Genomic DNA, 25,372 nt, shown 5'->3' on the forward strand with positions numbered 1-25,372 from the left:
TTACTATGTCACCCTCAGTAGAGTACTATGGCATCACAGCTCACAGCAACTTCAAGCTCTTGGGCTTAAGCAATTCTCTTGCCTCAGCCTCCCAAGTAGCTGGGACCACAGGTGCCACCACAACACCCGGCTATTTTTTGGCTGCAGTTGTCATTGTTGTTTGGCAGAGCTGGGCCAGGTTTGAACCCTCCAGCTCTGGTGTATGTGGCTGGCACCCTAGCCACTGAGCTACAGGTGCCAAGCCAATTCTGCATGTTCTATACATAAAAATAATTAGCAGCTTTTTCAGAACATTTACTATGAGCCCTGCATGGTGCTGAGCATTTTATGTGCATTATCAGAGACATCAGGTCCCCAGGGCAAGGATTTTGTCTCAATTCCTTATCCACTCTGCACCAGCCCCCAGCCCCATCTTCCCTCTCCTGCCTTAAAGTGCACAGGACTGGGGGGCAAGATTTAACCTTGTATTAGCAGAGAGGGGACTAAGGAAAGTCAAGACCAACAGTCCAATGGGACAGTGGGCAAACAGTGGGAGAGACAGCTCACACGATTAGAGACACAAAGGGTTGTGAAGCATATGAAAAGATGCTCAATCTCACTTATAATAAACACAAAACTAACAAGAAAATATTTCTCTTCCATCAGATTCATAAAAATCTCTCAAGTCTGACAGACCACTATCCACAAGGCTATGGAAAAACTGCATATTCATATTATGCTGGTGAGAAAACAAAGTAGCTTTGACCACTCCAGAGACTAACTGGCCACTATCTATTATAATTTCAAATGCATATTCCCATTGACCCATCAAGTCTACCCCTGGACACTGTGTGAAATGACAATGGGTGAGGTTGCTCACCTCTGCATGGCACAAATGAATAAGGATTTGAAGTAGCCCATTTGTCTACCAACAGAAGACGGGTCAAGTAAATTATGGTCCATCCACATGGAGTACTATGCAGCTCTAAAAAATGAGATTCACCTCATGGACTATTATGAAAAAATCTCCAAGTTTTATTATTAAGTGGAAAAAGCAAAGTACAAAGCAATGAATATAATGGGCAATAATGTGTTAAAATGGTCAAAGAAGCCAAGTGCAGAGACTCCCACATATAATCCCAGCACTTTGGGAAGTTGAAACAGGAGGATCACTTGAGCCTGCGAGTTTGAGACCAGCCCAAGAAACACTCTGTCTCTACAAAAACTAGAAAACTTAGCCCTGCACCTATACTCCTAGGTACTTGGGAGCCTGAGGCAGATGAATGGTCTTGCTTTTGCTCAGGCTGGTCTCGAACTCGTGAGCTCAAACAATCCACCCACCTCAGCCTCCCAGAGTGCTGGGAATTACAGATGGGAGCCACCATGCCTGGCCCCACCTTTACTTCTTTTTTTTTTTTTTTTTTTTTGAGACAGAGCCTCAAGCTGTCCCCCTGGGTAGAGTGCCGTGGCATTACAGCTCACAGCAACCTCCAACTCCTGGGCTCAAGCGAGTCTCCTGCCTCCGCCTCCCAAGTAGCTGGGACCACAGGCGCCCGCCACAACGCCCGGCTATTTTTTGGTTGCAGCCGTCATTGTTGTGTTGGCGGGTCCGGGCTGGGGATTCGAACCCGCCACCTTAGGTGTACGTGGCTGGCACCTTAGCCAGTTGAGCTATAGGCGCCGAGCCCCCACCTTTACTTCTTGATGGATTATTATTTGTACAACATTTCTGAAGGACTAATTGAACAACTGTATCAAATACTTAAAAATGAGCTCTCTGACCTAGCGACCCCCATTCTAGCAATCAGAGCATCAAACAAAGATTCCTGTATGCTGATGTCTGTCACTAGATTGTTTGTAAAAGAGGAAAATTAGACTTTACATAGTAAATATATCCAAAAATAGGTTAAATGTTATGATATTATTCATCTAACAGAATATTACACAACCGTCAAAAAATTCATTTCAAAGGCTATTTAATAACCTGAGAAAATATTAGATAATAAAACAGTTTAATTCCCAGACTACATATATACATTTGCTTCTCATTATTCATGGCGGTTATGATCTATAAAGTCGCCATGAACAGTGAATTAGTGGATCCTGAGTCATCACCCCTAACGGAAATGCAGGGTGAGGTTCCTGCCAGCGTCTGCCACAACATTTTTGTCAACTTATCAATACATAACCTTGCTGTATGTGTGTTTCTGCTGAAGGACACCTTATTTAATATATATTGCTGACTCATGAACACTGAACTCATGGCCAACAGCACTATGACTCATGCTGTGTGAAGCTCACCTAACACACGTACTCCCTCCTCAAGGCCTCACAGACTTCCTGAGCCTAGGAACACCAGACAGCAGTTCAGCATCTTGCTGGGGGGCTGCTTTAAGGAGCGAAATCACCAACAGAAGACATAAAAATGCGCAGAACATAGCACTACATCAACCAACACAAGGACACTTACTGATAATGTGAGAGCTAACACAAAGAAGTAGAGCATCTCCTCCTTGGACCTCAGCAGCCAGCACGCACACTGAACCACACAAAATTTTCACAGCTCTGCACGTGCCCACGAATGAACACAAAAATGTCTCAAGTGTTGATTACAAATAAGTCTTAGCAGGCAAAACAGCAAATACAGAGTCCATGAATAATAAAAATTGACTGTTATCTGAATCTGATTTTTTTTACAATGGGAAGCAGCAGAGGGGCAGAGAGGAGTAGTGAGAGCCAAAGAGAGAACATACTAGAAGGCAAGGCAATGCACATAATGTTAACAGTCCTATGTCTGGGGTACAGAACATGGGATGTGGTTTTGTTTTCCTTTTCTCTGATTTTTTTCAAATTTTCTTTTACAATCAATAGGTTTGATTCATGAACTCAGAAAATAAAAGTTGTTTTAAAATCCCCTGTTCTGGCTCGGCGCCTGTGGCTCAAGTGGCTAAGGCTCCAGCCACGTACACCTAAGGTGGCGGGTTCGAATCCAGACCAGACCCGCCAAACAACAATGATGATTGCAACCAAAAAATAGCCAGGCATTGTGGTGGGCGCCTGTAGTCTCAGCTACTTGGGAAGTGAAGGCAGGAGACTCGCTTGAGCCCAGGAGTTGGAGGTTGCTGTGAGCCGTGATGCCACAGTATTCTACCCAGGGCAACAGCTTGAGGCTCTGTCTCAAAAAGAAGAAAAAGTAAATAAAATAAAATAAAATCCCCTGTTCTGCCCTACAAGTACTCTCTCTTTCCTTTTCCTATTCTCTTCAATACTGTGAAGTCTGTCCATGCACACTCTTTCTCTCTTATCCCCTTAAGTAACTTGGGCAAAAGAGGCCTGGTTCACATCTGGGCTAGTAGTGCCACCAAGTGTCCATAAGAGGAAATGCAAGGAAGGCCAGACTGGGTACATGGACACACAAGAGGACAAACCACAGTGCTCTTCAGATTAGGCTATAATGAGAAAAAGTGACACACCTGCAAGCTAAGAAAGGACAGACAGGATGAGATAGGCAGTAAGGGCAGTGGAAAGTGCAGAGAGGCTACAAGGAGGTGGCTCCAGGCAGAGAAAAGAGGATGGTGGAGTGGAGACCACCAGAGGAAGCCAACCATACAAAGGTTTCAGGTCTCCCCTTTGCTATGAGCTCATTGTCAACTCTCCCCTCCTTCTAGAGAGCAATGCAAGGTTCAGTGTCTTGTTGAGCCTAGCTGCCAAACCTCTACATAGTCCCTTGCCTTGACCACATCCCTTATTGCCCATAGGTATTTGCACCTTTCATAGCTATCCCCAGAGCCAGCCAATGGCATCTCAGAACGGAACACCTAGGAAAGCAAAGGTGCTGGAAAGGACCCAGAAGCAGCCAGAAGCTCCAGAGCTCTGAAACTTAGCTCTTAAGGAAAGCAATAAATTTGAAGGCAAATTTGTCCTGGTTCCAGCCACCATCAAAGTACCCACCATTCCATGTTGGGAATAAGGAATAAAAAATCTCAGGACATGACCTCATGACTTTTCCGATCTGACAACTGGGAAAACTGATCTGAGTCCTTGGAGCAAGGGTCCCACAAAACTGTCCAGCCACACCTTCCTGTTTTCTTTCTACCTCTAAGGACCTGGGGCCTGTCCCTCCTGAGGCCAGGCATCAGACTTGGACCCCAAGCACAAACCAAAGCCTACACCAGGATAAGGATCTGCAACAAGCATTCACACTTTAGTGTGAAAGAGTTTAAAATCAGCACCACCTCTCCAGATACATCTTCTTTCCTTTTTTTTTAGAGATAGAGTCTCATTTTGTGATGAGTGATGACACCATAGAGTGATATGGTGTCACAGCTCACAGCAACCTCCAGCTCTTGGGCTAAGGCAATTCTCTTGCCTCAGCCTCCCAAGTAGCTAGGACCATAGGTGCCCACCACAACGCCCAGCTATTTTTTTGTTGTAATTTGGCCGGGGCCAGGTTTGAACCCACCACTCTTAGTATATGGGGCCAACGCCCTACTCACTGAGCCACAGGCGCTGCCCTCCATACACATTTTCATTGAGAACCTGTGTGACTCTGGGGAGGGAGTCATCTCTAAAGGGCTCCCAATGGCCAGCTTCAGGAAAATTCATGCAACCAAGTACAATAATCACCAATAGTAACACACTGAATTAATAAAGATTATTGAGGTTTATAGTAATGCACAAAGGAATAGGAAAAACAAGGTTCTTCTTTACAGAAAAATGCCAGCTAATAAAGAGAGAAGGGATGATAAAAACCACCACTTTGCAACCCCAAGTAAGTAACTTATCCAGAAGGTAAGGGTATGCTTGGCCATTAGGTAAGAGGTTGCTGAGAAATAGGCAATCCACTCAATGACAAGATATCACCACAGATTACTTGCTAATTATGAAGTGGGAACATTTACAAGGGAGAGGCCTGGAGACACCACCTTAACCAAGTGATCAGACAATCACCACACATCACAGGACAACCTGGCAACATTTCTTCCTGTTTTGATGTAACATGACATATAGAGCATGGCCTATGATGACCTCTTGCCAAAATACTTAATCTGAATCTAATCATATCTCTAGACTGTAATTTCCAATTTACAAGAAATACAGGGGCCAGAGAAACAGGTTAACACCACCAGAAACAATTGAACAAATCTGGAACCCGGACAAATAGCCTATACTCTTCAAAAATTCAATGCCACAAGGTGAGAAAAATGGGAGGGGGGAGACCATTGTGTGGTCCTGGGAAGAGATGTCAGTGGCTACAGTGCAGAAGTAAGAGATGGGCCTTGGGGACATGTTTGAATTAGTCAAGAGCTAAATGTGTATTTGAGGTGGAGAGAGAAGAAGGAAGAGTCAAGGCAGCCCCACATTTCGGCCTTTGATGGGGGTCCCTGTTAAGACAAAGACTACTGGACACAGGGCAGGTTGGGGCAGAGAAAATGACCCTTGTAAATACTCAGAGGGATGGCAGGAGGAGCTGGTTAGAGACATGGAGAGGTCTGGGTTGGAGGGGGTGGTCAGAGAAAGAAAGCTGGGAGTCCTCTGCAGAGAGGGATGGCACCACCTGGAGACAGCCTGTTGGGGGCAGACAAATGCTGGGGGGCACCAGCCTGTATGGAGAAATGGGACAGAAATTAACAGGGACTGTAGTGACAGTCCAGCCTCTGGGCAGAAAGGTGGGGTACAAGGAAGAGAGAAATGTAGCAGTGATCCCAAGGTCGCCCAGCAGAGTGGTCTTTCTCTACCCAACTCCTGTCTTAAAAACAATCACGTTTGTATCACACATTTAAAAAGCTCCACTATCATATGCCTTCTCATCAGGTTTCCTTACTACTGTTTCATTTCCCCAAAAATATTCCTCTCGCTATACACTGTCCCGTATCCTCTCAGGGCCCATCCATACCTATGCATTTGTCTGTCCATTTCCACACTCGTGCAGGGCAGCCCCTAAGAGCTGAGCCTGTGGGGGTGTCTTGCCACACATCCCAGATAAGCCCCTCTGTGTTCACATGCCTCTAATGGGGGCACCTCTGTCCTGCTCTTTTCTACCACCATCCATGGGGGTGCCCAGAGTCCCACTCCCGTGCTCCTTACCATTTTCCCTGCAAAGCTGACCTCCACAAAGGGGTCCACCAAGTTCTTCTTATTACTGTCAAAGCCAAAGATCTGCTTCACGTTGTCCATCACAGCATCGTCCACTGTGGGGAAGGGCATACCAATCACTGCCCGCCTGCTGTCCCACCCCAAGACCCCAACTTTCCCCCACACTGTCTCCAGGCAGTCCTCATATAGGGACTCAGCCCAGAGACTCCCAAGAGGGAGGACTGTCTCAGAGTAGCAGCCCCTGAGGGCACTGAGTCACTGTGTCGCCACCCCGGACCGCTCATTCTCTGTCCCCTCAGCGCTGGAAGCTTTCAAACCAGGCCTACCAACTGACTGACTGCTTGACTGATTAGAAATCTATACTGCTAAGGACAGAAAATAATCCAGAAACGGACTAGAATATGTTACAATAAGGTCGCATTATTGGACCCTGGTTGACATTTTCCTTTATATCCCTTAGCACAGTGATATGTTAAAGTTAACTAATAAGGCAATTCTGGCTTAAAAACAAAATAAAACAAAAAAGAGTTTTTAATCGTTGCTGCCAATAAAACCAATTATTTTACTGAATTAGCCAGATTACATGCATTAATACACAGATGATAGAAAGGTAGATAGATCTGTGTATGTGTACATATATATACATACAGCACATGTTGATTATATGTATATAAATGAGCATAGGGGATGATATGCTAGCTAATGTCTACATGAATAAAAGAGGCAGCAACAATTAACAGACATTTTTATTCTGTTTACCGATCTATTTTGCCCACTCATATTTAATCATAGCAGAGAGTTCAACACAAAGTTCTTTCACCTTAAGAAAAGCAAATGTTTATATTTCCCCATTCCTCTTTGCAAGCTCATCAGCCTCAATTTCTACGTAATTACAACCAGTAAATGTTTTTAAGCATGTGTTCTAATGCCCATAACTCATTTAAAGGCTTTCCCCATGGTTTTGTTCCAAATAAGTGTACACAGAAGGAACTCAATTTATTTGTTGAAGTCAGTAGTCAAAGTAAAAACCCTCAAACAATTAGCTTTATGGAAAACTTATAACCAGGAACCCAAGTTGCAAACATTCTGCTGACTCTGCTGTAGACAGTGACTGGCTTGCTCACACTAATCTACACTTTAAAATAGTGGCTCACACCTGGGCTGCATGAGACCACCTGAGGAGTCTTGGAACCCTTCCCATTCATGAGCCCCACACTGACCCAAGTCCATCTGAAATGCTGCAAGGGGGCAAAAGGGGCTTGGACTATTTTTATGTTCCTCAGATGATTTTAATGTCAGCCCAGGCTGATAACCATGGCTCTAGAATATTCAGTATAATTCCTGCAGCACTTACTACCCACCCTCAGGACGTGTCCAGTACACAGCCAGCCACTGTGAAAAACCAGGTAGGGGCGGAGGGGCTTCCTAGAACATAGGACTTTCAGTGCAAAACAAAGACAGTCCCAGGAAGACAAGGATGGCTGGTCACCCTTAGACCAGCATCATCTGGGAGACAATGGCCCAGGCATCCTTCAGGTAAACCCTTCCAACCTTAAAGCAACAGCTCCCAGCCCAGTCTGCTGACTTGCAGGGCAGGGAAGGAAAATCACTGAGAACCAGCCCTGAGAACAGAACAGAGTCCAGATAGTGCTGACTCCCAGTAAACCCAAGAAAGTGGGTCCACAGATGGGTGACCAAGCACAGGGTACACTGGGGTGGAGGCCAGGGGCAGTGTTTACTCTCAGGATTTCTTGCATCTCTGTAACTCCGCTAGTACCTATTACTTTTCATTATATTCAATTGCTTTTGTTAAGTATAGAAAAAAATTATTTGGAAACCTAGAGGGGGTTTGAAGCATCCCCACAGAGAGAAGGGAAGGGCAGGAAGCCAAGCCAAGGTGGGCAGCGGGCAGCGAGAGGGCAGGAGGCAGCCTCTGGGGAGAGGGAGGCTCTGGCTGGGGCTAAGAGGGCCTCTCCTTCCCCAGAAAGCTGAGCCCGGCCCTGCCCAGGGGACTCCCCTCATAGCTCCCTGCCCCAGGCTCCTACAAGCAAGAGGTGGGGCTTGGGGTGGGGGGGCAGACTCACTCTGTGGCAAGTCCTCAGCCCTGAAGACCTTCAGGCAGAAGTGAGCTCCTCGCAGCGCCACGCCTGTGGGCCTGAGCAGGTTGCCTTCAATGTCCTCCTTGTCTTCAGAGGGGTCTTTTCTCTCCAGCTACAAAGCAAGCCAAATCCAGTTCCTTCATGCACTCTCACACAGTGTCTTACCTTTCTTCTCTAAGAGCTCAAATGTTGCATTCTGAAGGAGGGCAGAGCTTACAACTGTGTGATCACAGACAAGTTCCTCAACCTGAGGCTCCGCTTTCTGGGCAGCACAGTGCAGACAGTGACTCTGTCCTCCCAGCACTAAGGCAGCAGCATTGTCTTCACTAACCATGTAAACACATTCGGCACACGGCAGGCTCTCAACCAACCCTGGTTTCCTTCTCACTCCCCCCAGTTAAAAAATCATACAGGAGGGACTGAGGTCTAACCTAGCCATTCTAGTTTCAACATCTGCTCATTCACTCAGCACGCTTTTACTGCATAACTAAGTGTCCTCATTGTGCTAAGGCCGAGGGATAGAGCAATGAATAAAGTGACCACAGAGGCCCTGCCCCATGAAGCTCACCATCTTGCAGGGAAAACATACCTTTAAGCAAATTAAGGCAACAGAGTGTGCTGCATATTATGCCTGGGACAGTAATAACTAAACAGCAGGCAGCCCTTACTGATTTTTACACATTCTCTCACCTAATCCTCACAGCACACCCCCTGGGCAGCGGGTCTCAAACTCGGCTGCACAAGAGCAATACCTACAGTCCCCAGGTCACACCCTACTAAGTGTGGGGAACTAGCAGCCTTAAGCCACATGTGGCCATCTAGGTCCTTAAGTGTAGCCTTTTGGTGAAATCCAAATTTTGCGGAACAAATTCTTTTATTAAAAGGAGTACAGCAGAGAAAGATGAAGCCTCTCTAGCCTCTTTTGATGCTTAAAAAAAGTCTTGAAATCAGAAGGCGGCAGGCTTCCCACCCCCACGAGGACCCATGGGGCAGTCATTTTTAAAGGTTCCCTGATGATTCTAATTGGCAATGGAGGTTGAGAATCAGTGTCTTCTGGACAACTGCTGCACATCCCAATTAAAATGCAGGTTCTAGCCAAACACGGTGGCTCACACCTATAATCTTAGCACTCTGGGAGGCCAAGGCGGGTGCATTGCTTGAACTCAGGAGTTCAAGACCAGCCTGAGCAAGAGCAAGATCCCATCTCTAAAAATAGCTGGGTGTTGTGGCAGGCACCTGTAGTCCCAGCTATTTGGGAGGCTGAGGCAAGAGAATCACTTGAGTCCAAGAATTTGACGTTGCTGTGAGCTATGATATAACAGCACTCTACAGAGGGAGACAAAGTGAGAATCTGTCTCAAAAAAAATAATAATAATACTATAAATAATAAAATGCAGGTTCTAGTTCATCTGGCATTGGGTGGGGTCCAAGGTTGCATTTCAACAAGTGATGCCTATGCTGCTGGTCCATAAATAGTGCTCTGGGTGCAAGGCCCTAGAATGTCCCCACTTGACAGATAAGAAAAAGGAGACTTAACACAGGCTTAAGCAGAAGCCCTCAGCTTCCCATAGAAAGGCAGAGCTGCACAGGGCTGAGCACTTGAAGAGCACAGAACAAGGGGGCTTATAACTGTACCGAGGGGTGGTCAGGAAGGCCTCACACCTGGAGACCTGGATAACGGACAGCAGACACAGGAGGCAACTTGTGCAGAAGCCCTTGCATGAGGGGAACTTGGAGCTTGGAGGTATAGACCGAAGATCCAGTGGCTACACTTGGACAAGTGGCAGTGAAGGGACACAAGAGTGGTAAGGTCAGGCCTTTCCCAAAAGCCTTCTTCTTGGAAAACTGCCTGGACTAGTCTTGCCCTAGTCCTTGCTCAGTCCACACTTAACTCACAGAAGCCTGCCTCAGTGTCCCTGTAACAAAACACTCCCTTCTAGAAGGCCCCATAGCTCACAAGTGCCCACAAGAAGATTCATCCTGTGTTTATTCTCCTCAGCTCCTTCCAGAAGAAAATGACCGTATCCTCTGCTTTGAGGCATCCACAAAAGAGTCCATCCTCCGAAACAACAAGCCCTGGCTGAGCACCTACTGTCTATGAAACCTGTACTGGGCAAGAGGGGCGATAAAAAGAGATCAGATTTGCTATGTCATCTCCATCACCAAAAAACTGAATCTCAGTGATGGAGATAGTTATATAAAATTAACTAGACCAAAAAAGTGCTGAGTGGTGGCCCAAAGGAAAGACCAATAAATTGCCCTGAAGGACAAGGCAGGCTTCATGGAGGAATGGCATCTGAATTGAGTCTTGAGGAACAAATTGACTTTGGGTAGGCCAAGAGAGAAAGGGATTCTAGGAGGTGGAAGGCACGGGAAGAATGGAAGAGCATCTAGTCTGGCCACAGAATAGGGTCGTGGAGGTACATAATGGGAAGTTAGACTGAGAAGTTAGATGGAGGCCAAATTGCCAAGGGCCTTGAAAATCATGATAAGGATTTAGGACTTTATCCTAAAAGCAATGGAAAGTCACTGGATGTTTTTGAACAGGAGACACATGATTCTACTTGGATTTAAAGATGACTTTGGCAATAAGGTGGGGATAACTGGAGAAATATGAGATAAGAGATACTCAGAGGACACTTAGAAAGAAGTGGCAGAACCTGCTAGTTGTCCCCCCAAATCCATTCTCTTGTTTACTTCAGTTAGAGAACCTCTAATTTTTAGCTGGGCAGCAATAGGATGGACTTTATTTTCAAGGTTCCCTGGCCATTTGACTAAATCCTGATCAACGGGACTCAAGCATAAATGTGAACAATTTCAGAGGCATGCCTTTAAAAAAAGAGATGTGGCCTCCATTGCTCTTTTTCCACTGGCTGGAATACAGACATGATGATGGGAACTGGAGCAACCATGTTGGGCCATGAGATGCTGCGGGATAAAGGTGCAGAAGCCTAGGCCTCTGGGCACTGTAGAACAGCATGCCAGCTCTGGACTGCCTGCCTGGGCATTTATGACAGAGAGAAATAAATGGCTTCCTTAACTCATGTTAGGCATCTTTGTTACGCCAGCTGACCCTGTATCTTAATTCACACAGCGACCCAGGTGAGAGATGATGGAAGCCTGACCTTAAGCTCTAGCCTTGGGATGAGAAAGAGGAGATGTAGGCATTGAGCTTTTTGTGCCAACAAGACTGGCTCACTGCTTGCATGGGGACTGAGGGATAAAGAATCAAACTCTGACCTCTGGCTTGTGGGATTAAGTAGATGACAATGCCATTTCCTAAGATGTCACTGAATATGGAACGGCAACAGGTGTGGGGAGTGGGCAGCCAGTGAGACTAGGTTTTTCCAGGGGAGCTTCAGAAGATCATAGCGCGCAGCACCGTGCAGCTCTGCCTTTCTAAGGGAAGCTGAGGTTGGAGCTTAGGAAAGATAAGAAAGTCTGGAAACAGCCACTGAGGAAAATGGGCTATTGAGCTAACCACACCCAAGTAAAAGAAGAAGCTGACAGCACCCAGGACCGGGCTGAGTTGGAAAACAGAAACTCATTGTTGTCCAACCAGCACTTTCAGGTGGTTGGAACCAGTGTGTGAAGAATAGGAGAGGGGGGAACACCTGGTATGACAGGAGACTGCCAGGCTACTGAGGAAAGAGTGAGAATTACCTGGGAGCAGGAAGGAATTAATGAGCAAGGGGAAAACTGTTAGGGGGCAAGGGCTGCACCACAATGGGAAGGGGAAGAGGGGAAGGCCTCAGACCTGGGTAAGTGAGGACTATTTTCTTTATTTTTTTGGCCAGGGCCGGATTTGAACCCACCACCTCCAGTATATGGGGCCAGCGCCCTACTCCTTGAGCCACAGGCACCACCTGTGAGGACTATTTTCTAAGCTCAGGAAGAAATAATGTCAGATGTTGATGGTTTATCAATGGGGGAAGGTAACAACCCAGAGCAAGATCAAAGGAGCAAAGAGCCTCCTGGCCTGGCTCTGCCCACCAGGCGGCCAGAGAGTGCAGCAGCTTCCAAAGGAGGAGGCCTGCAGAAGTGGAGAAGGGCCTCAGTGAGAAACCAAAGGATGGCCACTGCTCCCCCATCCGGAGACACCAATAGAAGGGCTGGGGGAGTAGAAAATAGTGGTTTCCCCCATGGTTTGTTTCAAGAGAGTGATCAGGGAAAAGCAAGGTTGCAGTTAACAGTAAGAGGAAGAACACGTGTCCTAGAAAAAAATTACAGATTCAGCAATGTCACATAGAAAGAAGAAGGCAAAACATCTGGAAAGGTGGGCTGTGGAGGGACAGGGCTGGACCTTATGGGCTGAGACAGCAAGGACACAGCCTGTGAATGGAATGGCCTTCTCTGCTTCTCCGCCCCTGCACAGCTGAGTTCTCCCTCCCCAACCTTTTCCACAGAAGCTTCCTGAACTCTAGTCATCAGTCAACATCCCCACCCTTCACCCCCTCATGGAAACTGTCCCCCATTCCCAGAAGTCCACTTCCCTTCCCACTTCTTCCAATCCTCCCGACCATCCCAGACGGGAGGAGCGCCACATCTGACTCCCTCCCACCATCACGCCACCATCTTTGCTCTCTGAAGCCACACTCTGCACATGTACCACTGTCCCGAGGGTCCCACCAAGCCTAGAATACCTGTCCTCCTTTCCTGGAAGATTCCAGCCTACTCCACAATCTGCCCCATAAAATATAAGCACCCTGTCAGTGGCCAGGCCAACAACCCATTCGCCAGCACAGCTCCTTGTCCTCCAGCAGCAGCTAGGCTCTCTCCCCTTTAGCTGCCTCCTCAATCCTCCAGCCTCTCAGAACCAATTCTCAACGAAACCTTGATTATGAAACCCCTTCTCTAAAGAGAGCTTCCAAACCACCCAGGCACAAAGAGCCAGCACATAGTACGCCCTTGGTGTTCTCTCAACCCTTCCTTATGTTTCCTGCTCCTTAGCGACCCTCCTGGTCCTCTCCCCTCCCTGCACAGGGCCATGAGCCATGATCAGGGCACCCTGCTACCTCAGCCCCTGCCTTCACCAGACCCACCCACACCTGCCCCACAGAAAACAGTCTCCGACCCAAAGTGGTTGCTCCTGGTCTGCCAGAAACACTTTTATTTAAATCTAGCCCTTTGTTTCTCTCTCACAATAGTAATTCTGAGCCTTTTCTCCTCTTTCAAATATATAAAGATGCTGATACCTCCCCAAACCTGAACACTTTTCTTGTTCTTACCAATTGTAAAGAGGATAACGGTATATCCTCAGGCAATAAAATTCAGGTTGCAATATAATAGAGACAGAGACAGAGACAGAGATGATCTTACTTTGTTGTTGTTGTTGTTTTATTTTTTGAGACAGAGTCTCACTATGTCGCCCTCAGTATAGTGCTGTGGTGTCACTGCTCACAGCAACCTTAAACTCTTGGGCTTAAGTGATCCTCTTGTCTCAGTCTCCCAAGTATCTGAGACTACAGGCACCTGCCACAATACCCAGCTATTTTTCCAGTTGTCATTTGTTATTTAGCTGGCCTGGGCCAGGCTGGAACCCACCAGCCTCTGTGTATGTGGGTGGCACCATAACCACTGTGCTACGGGTGCTGAGCCTCACTTTTGCTAAAAGAAAAATATATATGTATTTTTATATAATATATATGTTATATATATTATGTAAAAATATACAAAATACTATATATGTAATATAAATATACATATGTATTCCAGAAGGATATACATTAGATATTAACAATGACTCTGAGTGGCAGAATTATGAATGATTCATGTTTTATTTAAACTTTTCTACATGTTCCAAATTTCTCATAATTATCATGTATTCTTTTAAATCAAAAAAAAATAAAGTTTTCTCCCTTTGTTGGGGGTCTCCACCACGAAGTTCTAAGTGAAGTGCTAAGTGATGTGGACCCAGGCAAGTCTACTCACAGGAGCCTCGTCTCCAGGCCCCAGCACGCACAGGCTGGCTTTCAGGTAGCCCCTGGCACCAGCAGAGAGGTCATCAGGATCTGAGAGCAGCAGCCACTTCCTGAGATAGGCATGGCCTGAAAGAGGCAACATGCATCAGTGATCCTGGAACTGGAAGACTCGCATCTGAGAACATGTCCAGGAGCCCAGGATGGACCGCACAGAGTAACATAAAGGACTCCTCCCCAGGACATGGGGGCAGGCCTCATATTCTAGAATCAAAAGGTACTATGAGTGTTCATGTGGGTTAGTCAGAAATATTAACAGAGACTCCTATGAGAGGCTGCTAAAGCCCAACTCAAGGCCACTTTCCTCCCTGTCCCTGCCCCCAAGAAGTGACCAGAGTGGAAACTGGGGTGAGAAAGCCTGAACTCATCACCCAAAGGACCTATCCCTGTCCCTGTCGGTGACCTGGTCTCCAACTAGTGCTGCTGGGGGCTTTCAGGTATACTCTCCCTGAACGGGCCAACTGAGACACAGTTGGGGTGTACTCTTCCTGAGGGCCTATTTTTCTTGGACGATGAATATCTGCTTTCTCTTCTGATATCAACCCCCTCCTCTAATACCCCTAGAAAGAAAGACTGAGATTCTCAAACAGGTGTCTCCAGTCAGCATCCAAATACAAGGATATGGCCAAAGTGATGAGCACTCACGGGGCTCTCTGTAGATGGTGCCCACGTCCATCTGAAATCACAGAGAGGAAACACAAATCATACTCTTGCCACTGAAGAATTCAACAGAACATGGTGCACTATACAATTCCATTAAAACCTTGAGGAACACAGGGAAACATTCGTTATTTGACACTACATGGGAACACATTTTGACCCCAGTTTGGGAGAGTATACTTATTCACCAAAAAGATAGAGAAAAGGAAATACAACAAAATGGTAACTCTGCTATCTTCGGTAAGATTTAGGTGATTTTTATTTTATTTTTTATTCTTTCCTGTCTTTTATAATTTTCTATTAAAAAATCATAGATCATCAGGATGGTGATAGTGGGGCAGGCTGCAGAGGGCAGGGTGGGCAGGAACTATCTGGGAACTCTTTGTACACTCAAGTTTTGCTGTAAACCTAAAACTTCCCTGAGAAGTGGTCTTCTTCTAAATCACAGATTACTTCTACAATTAGAAAAAAATCCAACTATTTTTTAATTTGTTCTCAGAAAAAGGAATGTAAAGATTAGAAATTCAAAACCTAAGTGTTACAGAATGACTAAAGCTCAAGCCATTCCTTTAAAAAAAAAAAAAAAATTTCTCCAAGAAAATACTTAGTTTTTCATCCTGTGACCACTTCCCAGAGGAAGGAGACATTATTTATATAGATAGCAGGGTTAAATAAGCCTGTGCTTTTTCTTTCCTTAGATAAATCCTTGAAGATTCTAAAATTAGAAAATCAATAAGAATTGCATTGAGACACCATTCAAGTCTCCTTTACTCTGTGTAATTGCCAAGTGCCTTTACTTTATGTAATCTGTTAAATCCATCCTATGAGGGGGATTGTACAGTCAGTTCACTTCTGGACAAATGAGCAGGGTAGAGCAGCCCCTCTCTCTCCACTGCCCCCCTGGGGTCTACACCTGAACCCTGCTCCCAGCCCAGAGTGCAAGTGAGGTCAGGACATACAGACCATGTCCACAGCAAGATTAGGAAAGCTACCTAAACTCAAATTCCACACTGCCTTTCCAGGCTGTCAAATATGAATTAAAAATAAAAGTCTTAATCTACTTATTGGAAATAAAGGAAGATATTTCCCTCCCCTCTCTTTCGGTGGGAATGTTTATCTTACAAAACTTGTTAATATAAGTAATTTCTCTGTCTCTTTTTGAAATGTACCTTTTTAGAAACTAAATAAGCTTTTGTCAGCTTTTTGAAACAGGATGTCTTTCTCAGGGACCCCCGAACCCTTTCTTTGAAAAGTTAATACTGAAGTATTTCAGATTGCTTGTGAAAACCCCACACTGTACCCTAGAAGTGCATTAATGTACATAGTTACCGTTCAATAAAAAAAAAAAAAAAAGAAAAGTTAATACTAAGGGAGATGGCCACCTCTATCCCCCAGTTTCACTGGGAAGATAGGAGCCTAACTTCAGTTGAAACACTACTTCCTGTCATAAAGATAGGAGCTTGATTTTTGTTTTTTCTTTTGGATAAAGTAAATTTGCAAACACAAATGGCCAAGTGGATCTAAGATAAATCTAGGATGAACAGTGGGTGACCAGTGGTGCTATGGAGCCGCCTTACTCAAGGACCAGTTACTGCTCATCTGGAGAACATGGCGTGGGTGGCATGGGCTGCGACCACTGGCCGTGCTGGCCAATGAGGTTGCTTTCTGTCTGCAATTGCTTATCGGATGGCTTGTGATGTGCGTCACGCTCTGCTTTAACATTTCTTCAGTGATAAAGGTGCTTTCCTTCTCTTTTGTGGAGAAGATTTAGGGTCATTTTAATTATATTTTCCCAATACAAACTGAGATGTACAGGGTCTCTGGAGTGGCAGCCCCTGCCCAGTATCCAGGGAGCCTCCACTAGCAGGGAGGAGTGAGAACTGCCTGCTTTCAAACAGATAAACAATTACCCGGAACTCTCCAAGGAGAGCATCTGTCCTGAGCGAACGAGAGTCCACCACCTGGAGGGAAAGAGCAGTGAAAACTCAGGTTTACAAGCAAAAGTGTGGCCCAGACAAGGGCAATCCCATAGCTCTTCCCTCCCAAATAACAGCCAATACGAAACACTCGATTCCAGAGATCATTCTAAGCAATGCTTACCCCTCGCTAGAGAACTAGAACAATGATTCCAGAGATCATTCTAAGCAATGCTTACCCCTCACTAGAGAACTAGAACAATGATTCCAGAGATCATTCTAAGCAATGCTTACCCCTCACTAGAGCCCCATGAGCAGATACTGTCATCCCCATTTTATGGATGAAGAAATAGATGGCAGGACTTGCACAAAACCACACAACCCCGAAATGGCATTGGCAGCACTAGAATGCAGACGGTCCGGCTCCAGAGCCCACACTTCAGCCACTAGACTACACCGCCTCTCAGGGCAGGTGGAGAGCTGAGGTCCAGAGAAAAAGAAAATCCTGGCCAGAAGCAGGCACACAGACAAACAAATTAAGATGAAAACTAAAATACGCAGGACAGCAAGTGGTTCAAGGACCCAGATTTGAGGCCCATGGGGCATGCTGAGCTGCGGGGTCTCCCCGGGCTGCGGCCTCGGAGCTGAGCTGCTGTAGGCACCCGTGTGACCAGCAGAGTCTGACTGTGGGTTGTTCCACATCCCCCTTCTCTCTCACACACACATATGCACATGCACACTGACACACACATATACACACCTGTACCCCCACACACACACAAATACGCACTGACATGCACGTGTGAACACACAACCCAGGGAAACACTTTGCTGAGACTTACCGTGATAAAGATGGGCTCATCAAACAGTTCTGCGGGAGACTCAACCAAGTTGAAGAAAAGCGTCTGTTGGTCCAGAGCACAAGAAAGACTCATCGGTGACTGCTGACCCCACAATCCAGGGAGGAGGAGGGACTGCTACCCATAAGCCTTCAGGCCTGATAGTAATCCCCATAGAAAACGTCGCTTGAGCTCAGCTCTCGGGATTCAACCAGATCTAGGATGTTCCACCCCTGACCTCACCAGAGATGGTTATCTCAGGGATGGGAGGATGGCCAGCCCTATAGGATGACTGGGATGTGGAGCAGCAGGAGCCCAAGGTGGGAACAAGAGCTAGATCCCTTTCCACAATTCCTTAGATAACCTCCTCAGCACCCAGAGGCTCCCCCAAATTAGCACCATAGGTAAAAATTTCAATGAATCGCCAAGTGCTTGGCTTTGAACTCCAGGTAGGATGCCCACCAAGGTTCTGGCCCTGATGCCCGGTGTCTCCCACCTCATTAAAGAGTGGGCTGTTCCCCTTGTGAATTCGCGTCCTCTTGGTGTGCCCAGCAGCAGTAACCTTGACCACAGGCTTGATGTTCACCCCTGGCAGCTGGCGCCCCTCGATCACCTGGACCCTGATCTGAAAGTCAGGAGGAAGGGGGAAAAGTTAGGCAGGTGGGAAGGAAGGGACCCCCAACCATTCTCCCCAAGGGTCAGAAACCTCAGGGACTATCTCACTGCTGGCCTCTTGGGAAGAATATGAAAAAGGAATTAGGAAGAGCATCATATGAACAATCTTATTTTCCCACCAAGGTCCTTGTATCTATAAAATTCCATAGTTCCACGGAAGAGTTGCCAGGCTTCCCCAGTAAGCTACCAGCATTAAGCCCCAGGAGTGGGCAGATACAGCCCTTGGTTCCTTTCATGCAGACATTGGCACAAGCCCCACAGAGATCCCACTGATACTGACATTTTTAAGTGCTCAAATATTCTTCAGAGACAATTCTCTCAGAGATTGGACTTCCAAAGTGAAATGACCCCAAAAATAGTCTTTGTTCTTTTTTATTTGTTTGTTTTGTTTTGTACCGTTAAGAGAATAGGTCTCACTCTGTCACCAAGGTTGGAATGCAGTGGCTCAAACATAGCCCCCTGCAGTCTACAATTCCTGGGCCAAGGGATCCCCCTGCCCCAGCCTCTCAAAGTGCTAGGATTATAGGTGAAGGCTACTTCACCCAGCCTACTCTTTACATTATAAGATGCAATACTTTCGGCTTGGCGCTTATGGCTCAAGTGGCTAAGGTGTCAGCCCCATACAGTTAAGGTGGCGGGTTCGAATCCAGCCCGGGCCCACCAAAGTGACAATGACGGCTACAACCAAAAAATAGCCGAGCGTTGTGGTGGGCGCCTGTGGTCCCAGCTACTTGGGAGGCTGAGGCAGGAGACTCGCTTGAGCCCAAGAGTTGGAGGTTGCTGTGAGCTGTGATGCCACAACACTCTACCCAGGGGGATAGCTTGAGGCTCTGTCTCAAAAAAAAAAAAAAAAGATGCAATACTTTCTTACATAATGATAAATAAAGAATTTTTTTGCCATTGACCTTTAACTAAATGAAGATTTCAAAAACATCTATGCATCCAAATATTAGACAAAAGACTTTAAAATGTGATACTTTAAAATATTAAAACAAAATTTTTGGAAAAATAAAATGTTTACTGGTTCTAATTTAGAAACAACTATTATTTATTGACCAATTATTTTTTAATAAAATAAGGAACTATGGAAAGATATTTTATTAGTAACAGTGGGACAGTGGACGAGTGATTTTTATTCTCTTCATTTTGTTATATTTTCCAAACATTCTACTATAAACATACGTTACTTCTGTAAAAGAAAAAAGGCAAGAAGAACATATCTTGGAAATAATAGTATGGGAGCTATAATTTTGTCTCTTAGGGCAAATGCAGCGGTCATAGCTTTTGTTTAAACTACCAAGATTTCAAAGTGAAATATATTTTTACAATTGATCTGTTACACTTAATAAATAGAAATTTAAGTTTCCTGTTTTTAACTTTAAAGGCAGTTCTGAAGATTAAATATCACTAAGTGAAAATACACCAAAATGGAAAAATTCTTTTGAAATGAAAAAGTGAAGGCTAATCAAATGGGATGCATTTTTGAATAAAAATGTGTCAAAGGGTTAATATTAATTGCTTTTATTCTGTAAAGAGATTAAACAAATTCAAATCCTACATGACTTTCAGAAAAATCCATAGCTGTAAGTATAGGGCTAGATACAGGGAGAAGCAGATGCTACTCAGAGCTCCTTAGATCTAGAAATCTTATTAAGATGCGGATTCTGATTTAGCAGGTGCAGCGGGGCCTGGAGAGTTTGCGTATCTAACTTGTAGCAAGTGATACTGATGCTGCTGGACACAGTCCACACTTAGGAAAACAAGGAAGAGAGAAGAAGCATATAGAGATGACTATCAAATCTCTGCAGTGCCTTTTTGTTTGTTTGTTTTGCAGTTTTGGGCCAGGGCTGGTTTTGAACCGGCCACCTCCAGCATATGGGGCCAGTGCCCTACTCCTTTGAGCCACAGGCACCACCCTGTTTGTTTTTAAGCATAAAACCACAGACCAACAGAGGCCTGTTCTGAGGACGTGAGATGTGAACTCCCTATTCAGCATCTGCCCAGGCCCTAGGAAACCACAGATCCCCTCCTGAGAGGGCCCTTAAGATCCCCGGCACATCTCTCCCTGAGGCTGGACAGACCCGGCAGGTGCCTAACACCTGCAGCTGCTGCTGGGGTCAGAAAGCCCATTCTGCACCTGGAAGTCCTGAGGTTTGTCCGACAGCAGCTTTCTGGGTGCAGATGTGCTTCTCTTTCTTTTGCTACTGGGGTGGTAGGGGGGAGGATGAGAAGGTGGTTTCCTGGGGGTGGTGGGAGCCCCAGGGCCTGGGGCGCCGCTCTGATCCAGGAGTGGCTCTGCCTCGTCTCCAGTGAGCCCCTGGTCCTCGGTGTCTTCCTCTCCTCCTGTGTCTGGAAGGAGAGTGTCCTAATGAGGCCTGGGTCCCTTGCGCTTTGCACCAGGACCCAACTCCCTTCCTTTGCCCCCACCCGCAAATCAGTGAGCCAGGATGGATGAGGTAGAAAGGAAAGGCGCTTCCAACAGCTGAAATTTGAGGGCAGTCAGTCCAGTTAGTCAACAGTAAGAAAACAGAATGGCCCTAGCCCTCCCGTACCCAGTCCCCAAGGATGAGCCCTCCAGCCACCTCGCCCCACGCTAAGGAGCTGATTGTGGCAGCTAGTGAGAAGGTTACAGGCAGGAGGATCTGGAATCAGGACAGTTCTGGCACGTGTCTCACCCGTGGGGCCCAGCCACTTCTTTCCAGAATATCTTGTGTCCACGGTGCTCTCACTGAGCAGAGACCAAGTCTCGGCCCGGCTCTGTCCCCCACCTGGCTTGTGGGTAGAGCATAGCTCAGGAGGGGCAGGGTGGAGCTGGGGTAAGGGATGGCAACCTACTATACCCCTAACCCAACCCTGCGTTCACCACCCACCCTAGCCAGCACACAGCTCAGAAATTGTTGCCCTGTCTGCAGGGAATGGTCCCTTCTCACCACATTCCAGGCAGTACCAAAGGACCTCCCCTAATCAACCCAAACCTATCTGTCAGACTCACCCCAACATGGTCCCCAGCCTTCGGGCTCTCCACTCTCCCCACCCACTGTCCCCAGGAACACTCCTTCCTCCTACCCAGGCCCCAAACCCCACAGCCATAGTGTAGCTTGGAACTTGGTTAGCCCCGCCCAGACTGATCTCCTGTCTCTAAGCTCAGACAGTGCTGAGCCCCAGCAGGATGGTCCTGATCTTCTTCCCTCACCACTAAGCCCCACTCAGGGCTGGGCTCCTGGACAGACACAGGGCACACCTGCCACAGGGGCTGCTCAGCGTTTGATGTTGTTTGTTTCACTCGGAAAAAAATGCTAGTCTTTCCCATGGGCAGTGGCCAATCTGTGTAGCCTTCTCCCCACCTCAGCAGGCTGGACCTCAGGGAGGCTGTGCCAGCTCTTAGGCCTGGGCCCCCAACTGGCCAGCCAGCCTCCCTGGGCTGGTCCTTGCCTGACAAGCCCAGCAGAGACAAGCAAAGAGAGAGGAGGCAGGCACAGGACTTAGCTAATTCAGTCTGCTCATTTCATAGATGACAATCTGTAGGCACAGAGATGGGGAGTAACCAGCCCAAAGTGTCATATAGCCACTCAGTGTCCAAAGGCAAGACTAGAACTCAGGTTCCCTGACTTCGGCTCAGGGATCTTTCAAGAACAAACTAGCGGTTTTTTGCTGTCTTTTTGTTTGTTTGTTTTTTGTCATATGCCATCACTGAAGGCTTGCTGAGGGCCAGAGCAGGGAACCATCCAGTTCTGGGGAGTTTGGGTGCTTCAGCTATCACCTGGGACAGAATGTATCCCAGAACACCCCTCTCAGAGCTGCACAAGGAAGGGCCCGCTCCCCAGGCAGCTAGGGCTGGGTGGACCCTTCACACCACTTCCAATAACCCCTCTTTCTACAGGGCAGAAGGCAGCTCTCAGGACCCCCCTCTCTCCTCTAGGCTTGGACAACCCCACATGGGCAAGGCAGCGAGGGCTGGGGAGCCCTGCCACAGTCCCCAGCTCCCAGACTTGGGAGCCACTGCTGGCCTTCTTGCTGGGGCCCAGCCAGGCCGAGGGTGGACTCCTCACCAGCCACCATGTCAAAGTCAGGCAGAGTCGGGGAGGGTTCCAGAGGAGTGGAGGACGGGACCAGGGGCACAGCTCCAGGGAGCGGCATGTAGGACACCTGTAGGACCAAGGAGGCCTGGAAGAGATGGAGAGAGGATAGGCAGCAGATTAGTACATTGGCCTTGGACTGATGTCCTCCAGTATCTTTCCTGCTTCTTGCATCCCTCCACCAAGGAATATGGCTCTGACAAGGGTGAGGTTTACAGGAGGCTGTGGCAAGGCTGCCCCCAGGGAACCATCAGCATAGTCAGATAGCTAAGGCAGAATCCGAGGTTAAGTTCCACTACTCAGGGGCTGTGTGACTTTGAGCAAGATCTGTAACCTCTCTGTGCCTCAGTTTCTTTGTCTGTAAAATGGGAGTAGTAATAGCACTAGCACCTTCCTCACAGGGTCAGATGAGGATTAAAGGCATTGATAGAGGATAATAAAGCCTCTACCAGTGAATCTAGGATCCAACCTCTCCTGAAGGATTTTTCAACTCTCAGCCCAGGCCTGTCTTCAGAAAAATGTACCCTTGGCCACTTTGCTCAGCCAAGGGCCCACCCCCCATTTCTCCAGAGACAACTCAGCTTTGCTTCCCTCTGCTTGGGCAGGCCCCAAGAGTTTGGGGTACTTCACATGTTTCTGAGCCCCCCTCCCTCCTAGAAGCACCTCTGCCACCCACCACACCCTCAGCTGCCCTGGCTTTGACCAGCTGAGAGGAGGATGACTGTCCACACCCATCATGTAAACAAGGGAAGGCTGCCAATGTCCCCACCCCACACCCCACCACATCCACCTGAGACTCGCACTGGCGGCCTCTCCAGTCACAGTGCCCAGGCCCACAGGGACAGGCCTCTGGGGCAGCCATGTTTTTAATCAAAGTAATAAATACTCTATTTAAGAAAATGTGGACAGTAGGGCAGCCCCTGTGGCTCAGTGGGTAAGGCGCTGACGCCATATACCAAGGGTGGCGGGTTCAAACCCAGCCCCGGACAAACTGCAATAAAAATATAGCCGGGTGTTGTGGTAGGCGCCTGTAGTCCCAGAGACTCGGGAGGCTGAGGCAAGAGAATCGCCTAAACCCAGGAGTTGGAGGTTGCTGTGAGCTGTGTGATGCCACGGCACTCTACTGAGGGCAATAAAGTGAGACTCTGTCTCTACAAAAAAAAAAAAAAAAAAAAAAAAAAAAAAAAAAAAAAATTAATGTAACATTTTGGGCAGCACCTGTGGCTCAAAGAATAGGGCGCCAGCCCCATATGCCAGGGGTGGCGGGTTCGAGCCAGCCCTGGCCAAAACTGCCAAAAAAAAGAAAAAAAAAAAGAAAAAAGAAAAGAAAATGTGGATGGTACAAAAACCGTAAAGAAGAAAAATAGTGCAAAATAAAATAGATGGATCTTTCCCTGCCTTAATATTTTTGTATGCTATAATTCTCCCCACTTATAACTGTATACCAAATGCTTTTCTTTTACTTAATGTTAGGCAATAAGCATTTCCCCAAGTCTTGACAAACCCTTTATGTACATATTTTTTTTTCTTTTCTTTTTGGAAACAGAGTCTCACTTGTCACCCTCGGTAGAGTACCATGGTGTCACAGCTCACAGCAACCTCAAACTCTTGGGCTTAAGTGATTCTCTTGTCTCAGCCTCCTGAGTAGCTAGGACTACAGGCGCCCACTATAACGCCTGGCTATTTTTAGAGATGGGGCCTCGCTGTTGCTCAGGCTGGTCTCAAACCTGTGAGCAATCCACCCACCTCGGCGTCCCAGAGTGCTAGGATTACAGGCGTGAGCCACTGCACCCAGCCTATGGACATAATTTTTAGTGATGAATCATCTTTCTCTGAGTATCTCTAGCACATGTTGCTATACAACTCCACTGAGTAACACTGGGAACTTCTAAAGATTCCTGGAGCAAATCCTGTCCTGAAACCGAAGAGGTTGAAAGTCTCAGGCTTTCTCCCTCTCAACTGGGACCTGTGAGGGTGCAGCCACTTAAAGGAGGGCTCATAACACTAAGGAAGGAGGCCAGAGCCAACTCAGCATCCCAGGAGACCCACAAAGACAACTGAAACTCTTTCATTCTCAGATCCAAGACTTGACAGTAATCGGCCCTGCAGGTTCACAAACCACCACTAGGCGGCGTACCTGAGCAGCCAACGCCCACACCCTCAGCTCTGGCAATTCTGAGGAAAAAGAAACTTCCTGCTCCCATCCAGATCCTGATGATCCCAAAGCTGATCTAGAAGGTCTAAAGTGGGCCTGGGCATGTGGGTTTTTAACAACTGTCTTGGAGCTTTCATCTGCTCCACCAAAAGGCAAGTTGGGCTCTTTGGAGAAACAACTAATTCCAAGGCTAGGGCAGGGAAGGTACAAGATGAACCTGGACCATCTTTTTGTGCCAGAAAGGAAGGAAATGCTCAGTGAATGATAAAAACATGTCAGAAGAAGGCAGAAACCAACTTTCTGGCTCCTACTGGCCACACTGGGAAAATTTAAACATGAAAATAAATAATGATAGTAACAGGTTAAGGCATTGAATAAAATAAAATACATAAATCCATATTGAAATAAATGCAGAACAAAATGATCGCTTTAGAATATCACTATTTAGCAACCATCAAAACAATAATTAATTCAACCAAGAAACAACAACGGATGTTAAAACTCATGAGTAAATGTTAGATGAAAAACAAGTTATTAGAGAGTCACAAAGCACCCCTACCCATAAAATTCCTACTTATTAGAAGGGAGAGTAGATGGATAATTAGTGGAGAAAACCGGCAAATGCTAGCTTAATCAGATGGTCAAGGTCATCAGTATAGTAATGAACAAATCAAAATCATGCCACCTGACAGAGGACAGTGAGAGCCACACAACATCACTTATGTTACATTCATGCCAAAGATGCACAACCTAAATCTAATTACCAGGAAACATCAAACAAACCCAGATGGAGGGAGGTTCTACAAAATAACTGGCCTGTATTTACTAAAGTGGCAGACTACAAGGTTGTAAAAGTCCAAGAAAGACAGGAGTTACTCCAGATGGGAGGACACCAAAGA

The 25,372-nt window shown here is 46.7% G+C and overlaps 1 protein-coding gene across 14 annotated transcripts in view; it reads right to left on the reverse strand.

Moving 5' to 3' along the window:
* DYSF (dysferlin) overlaps positions 1–25,372 on the reverse strand; it is a 215,241-nt gene that overhangs the window by 139,381 nt on the left and 50,488 nt on the right. For 8 of the 14 annotated variants that reach the window (XM_012807420.1, XM_012807419.1, XM_012807417.1 and 5 more), the window contains exons 5-13: positions 22,292–22,406; positions 20,380–20,591; positions 18,064–18,192; positions 17,571–17,633; positions 16,723–16,773; positions 14,798–14,828; positions 14,106–14,221; positions 8,160–8,286; positions 6,067–6,170 (exon numbers count right to left, since the gene is read on the reverse strand). In XM_012807420.1, the coding sequence (XP_012662874.1) occupies positions 6,067–6,170; positions 8,160–8,286; positions 14,106–14,221; positions 14,798–14,828; positions 16,723–16,773; positions 17,571–17,633; positions 18,064–18,192; positions 20,380–20,591; positions 22,292–22,406 (948 nt within the window). Of the gene's footprint in view, positions 1–6,066; positions 6,171–8,159; positions 8,287–14,105; positions 14,222–14,797; positions 14,829–16,722; positions 16,774–17,570; positions 17,634–18,063; positions 18,193–20,379; positions 20,592–20,917; positions 21,011–22,291; positions 22,407–25,372 lie in introns of all 14 variants that reach the window. The other 6 variants (XM_012807414.1, XM_012807418.1, XM_012807415.1 and 3 more) reach the window with 1 other exon arrangement.

This window comes from Otolemur garnettii, unplaced genomic scaffold (assembly GCF_000181295.1).
Source record: "Otolemur garnettii isolate 467f Iridium unplaced genomic scaffold, OtoGar3 scaffold00068, whole genome shotgun sequence".
Taxonomy (NCBI): Eukaryota; Metazoa; Chordata; class Mammalia; order Primates; family Galagidae; genus Otolemur; species Otolemur garnettii.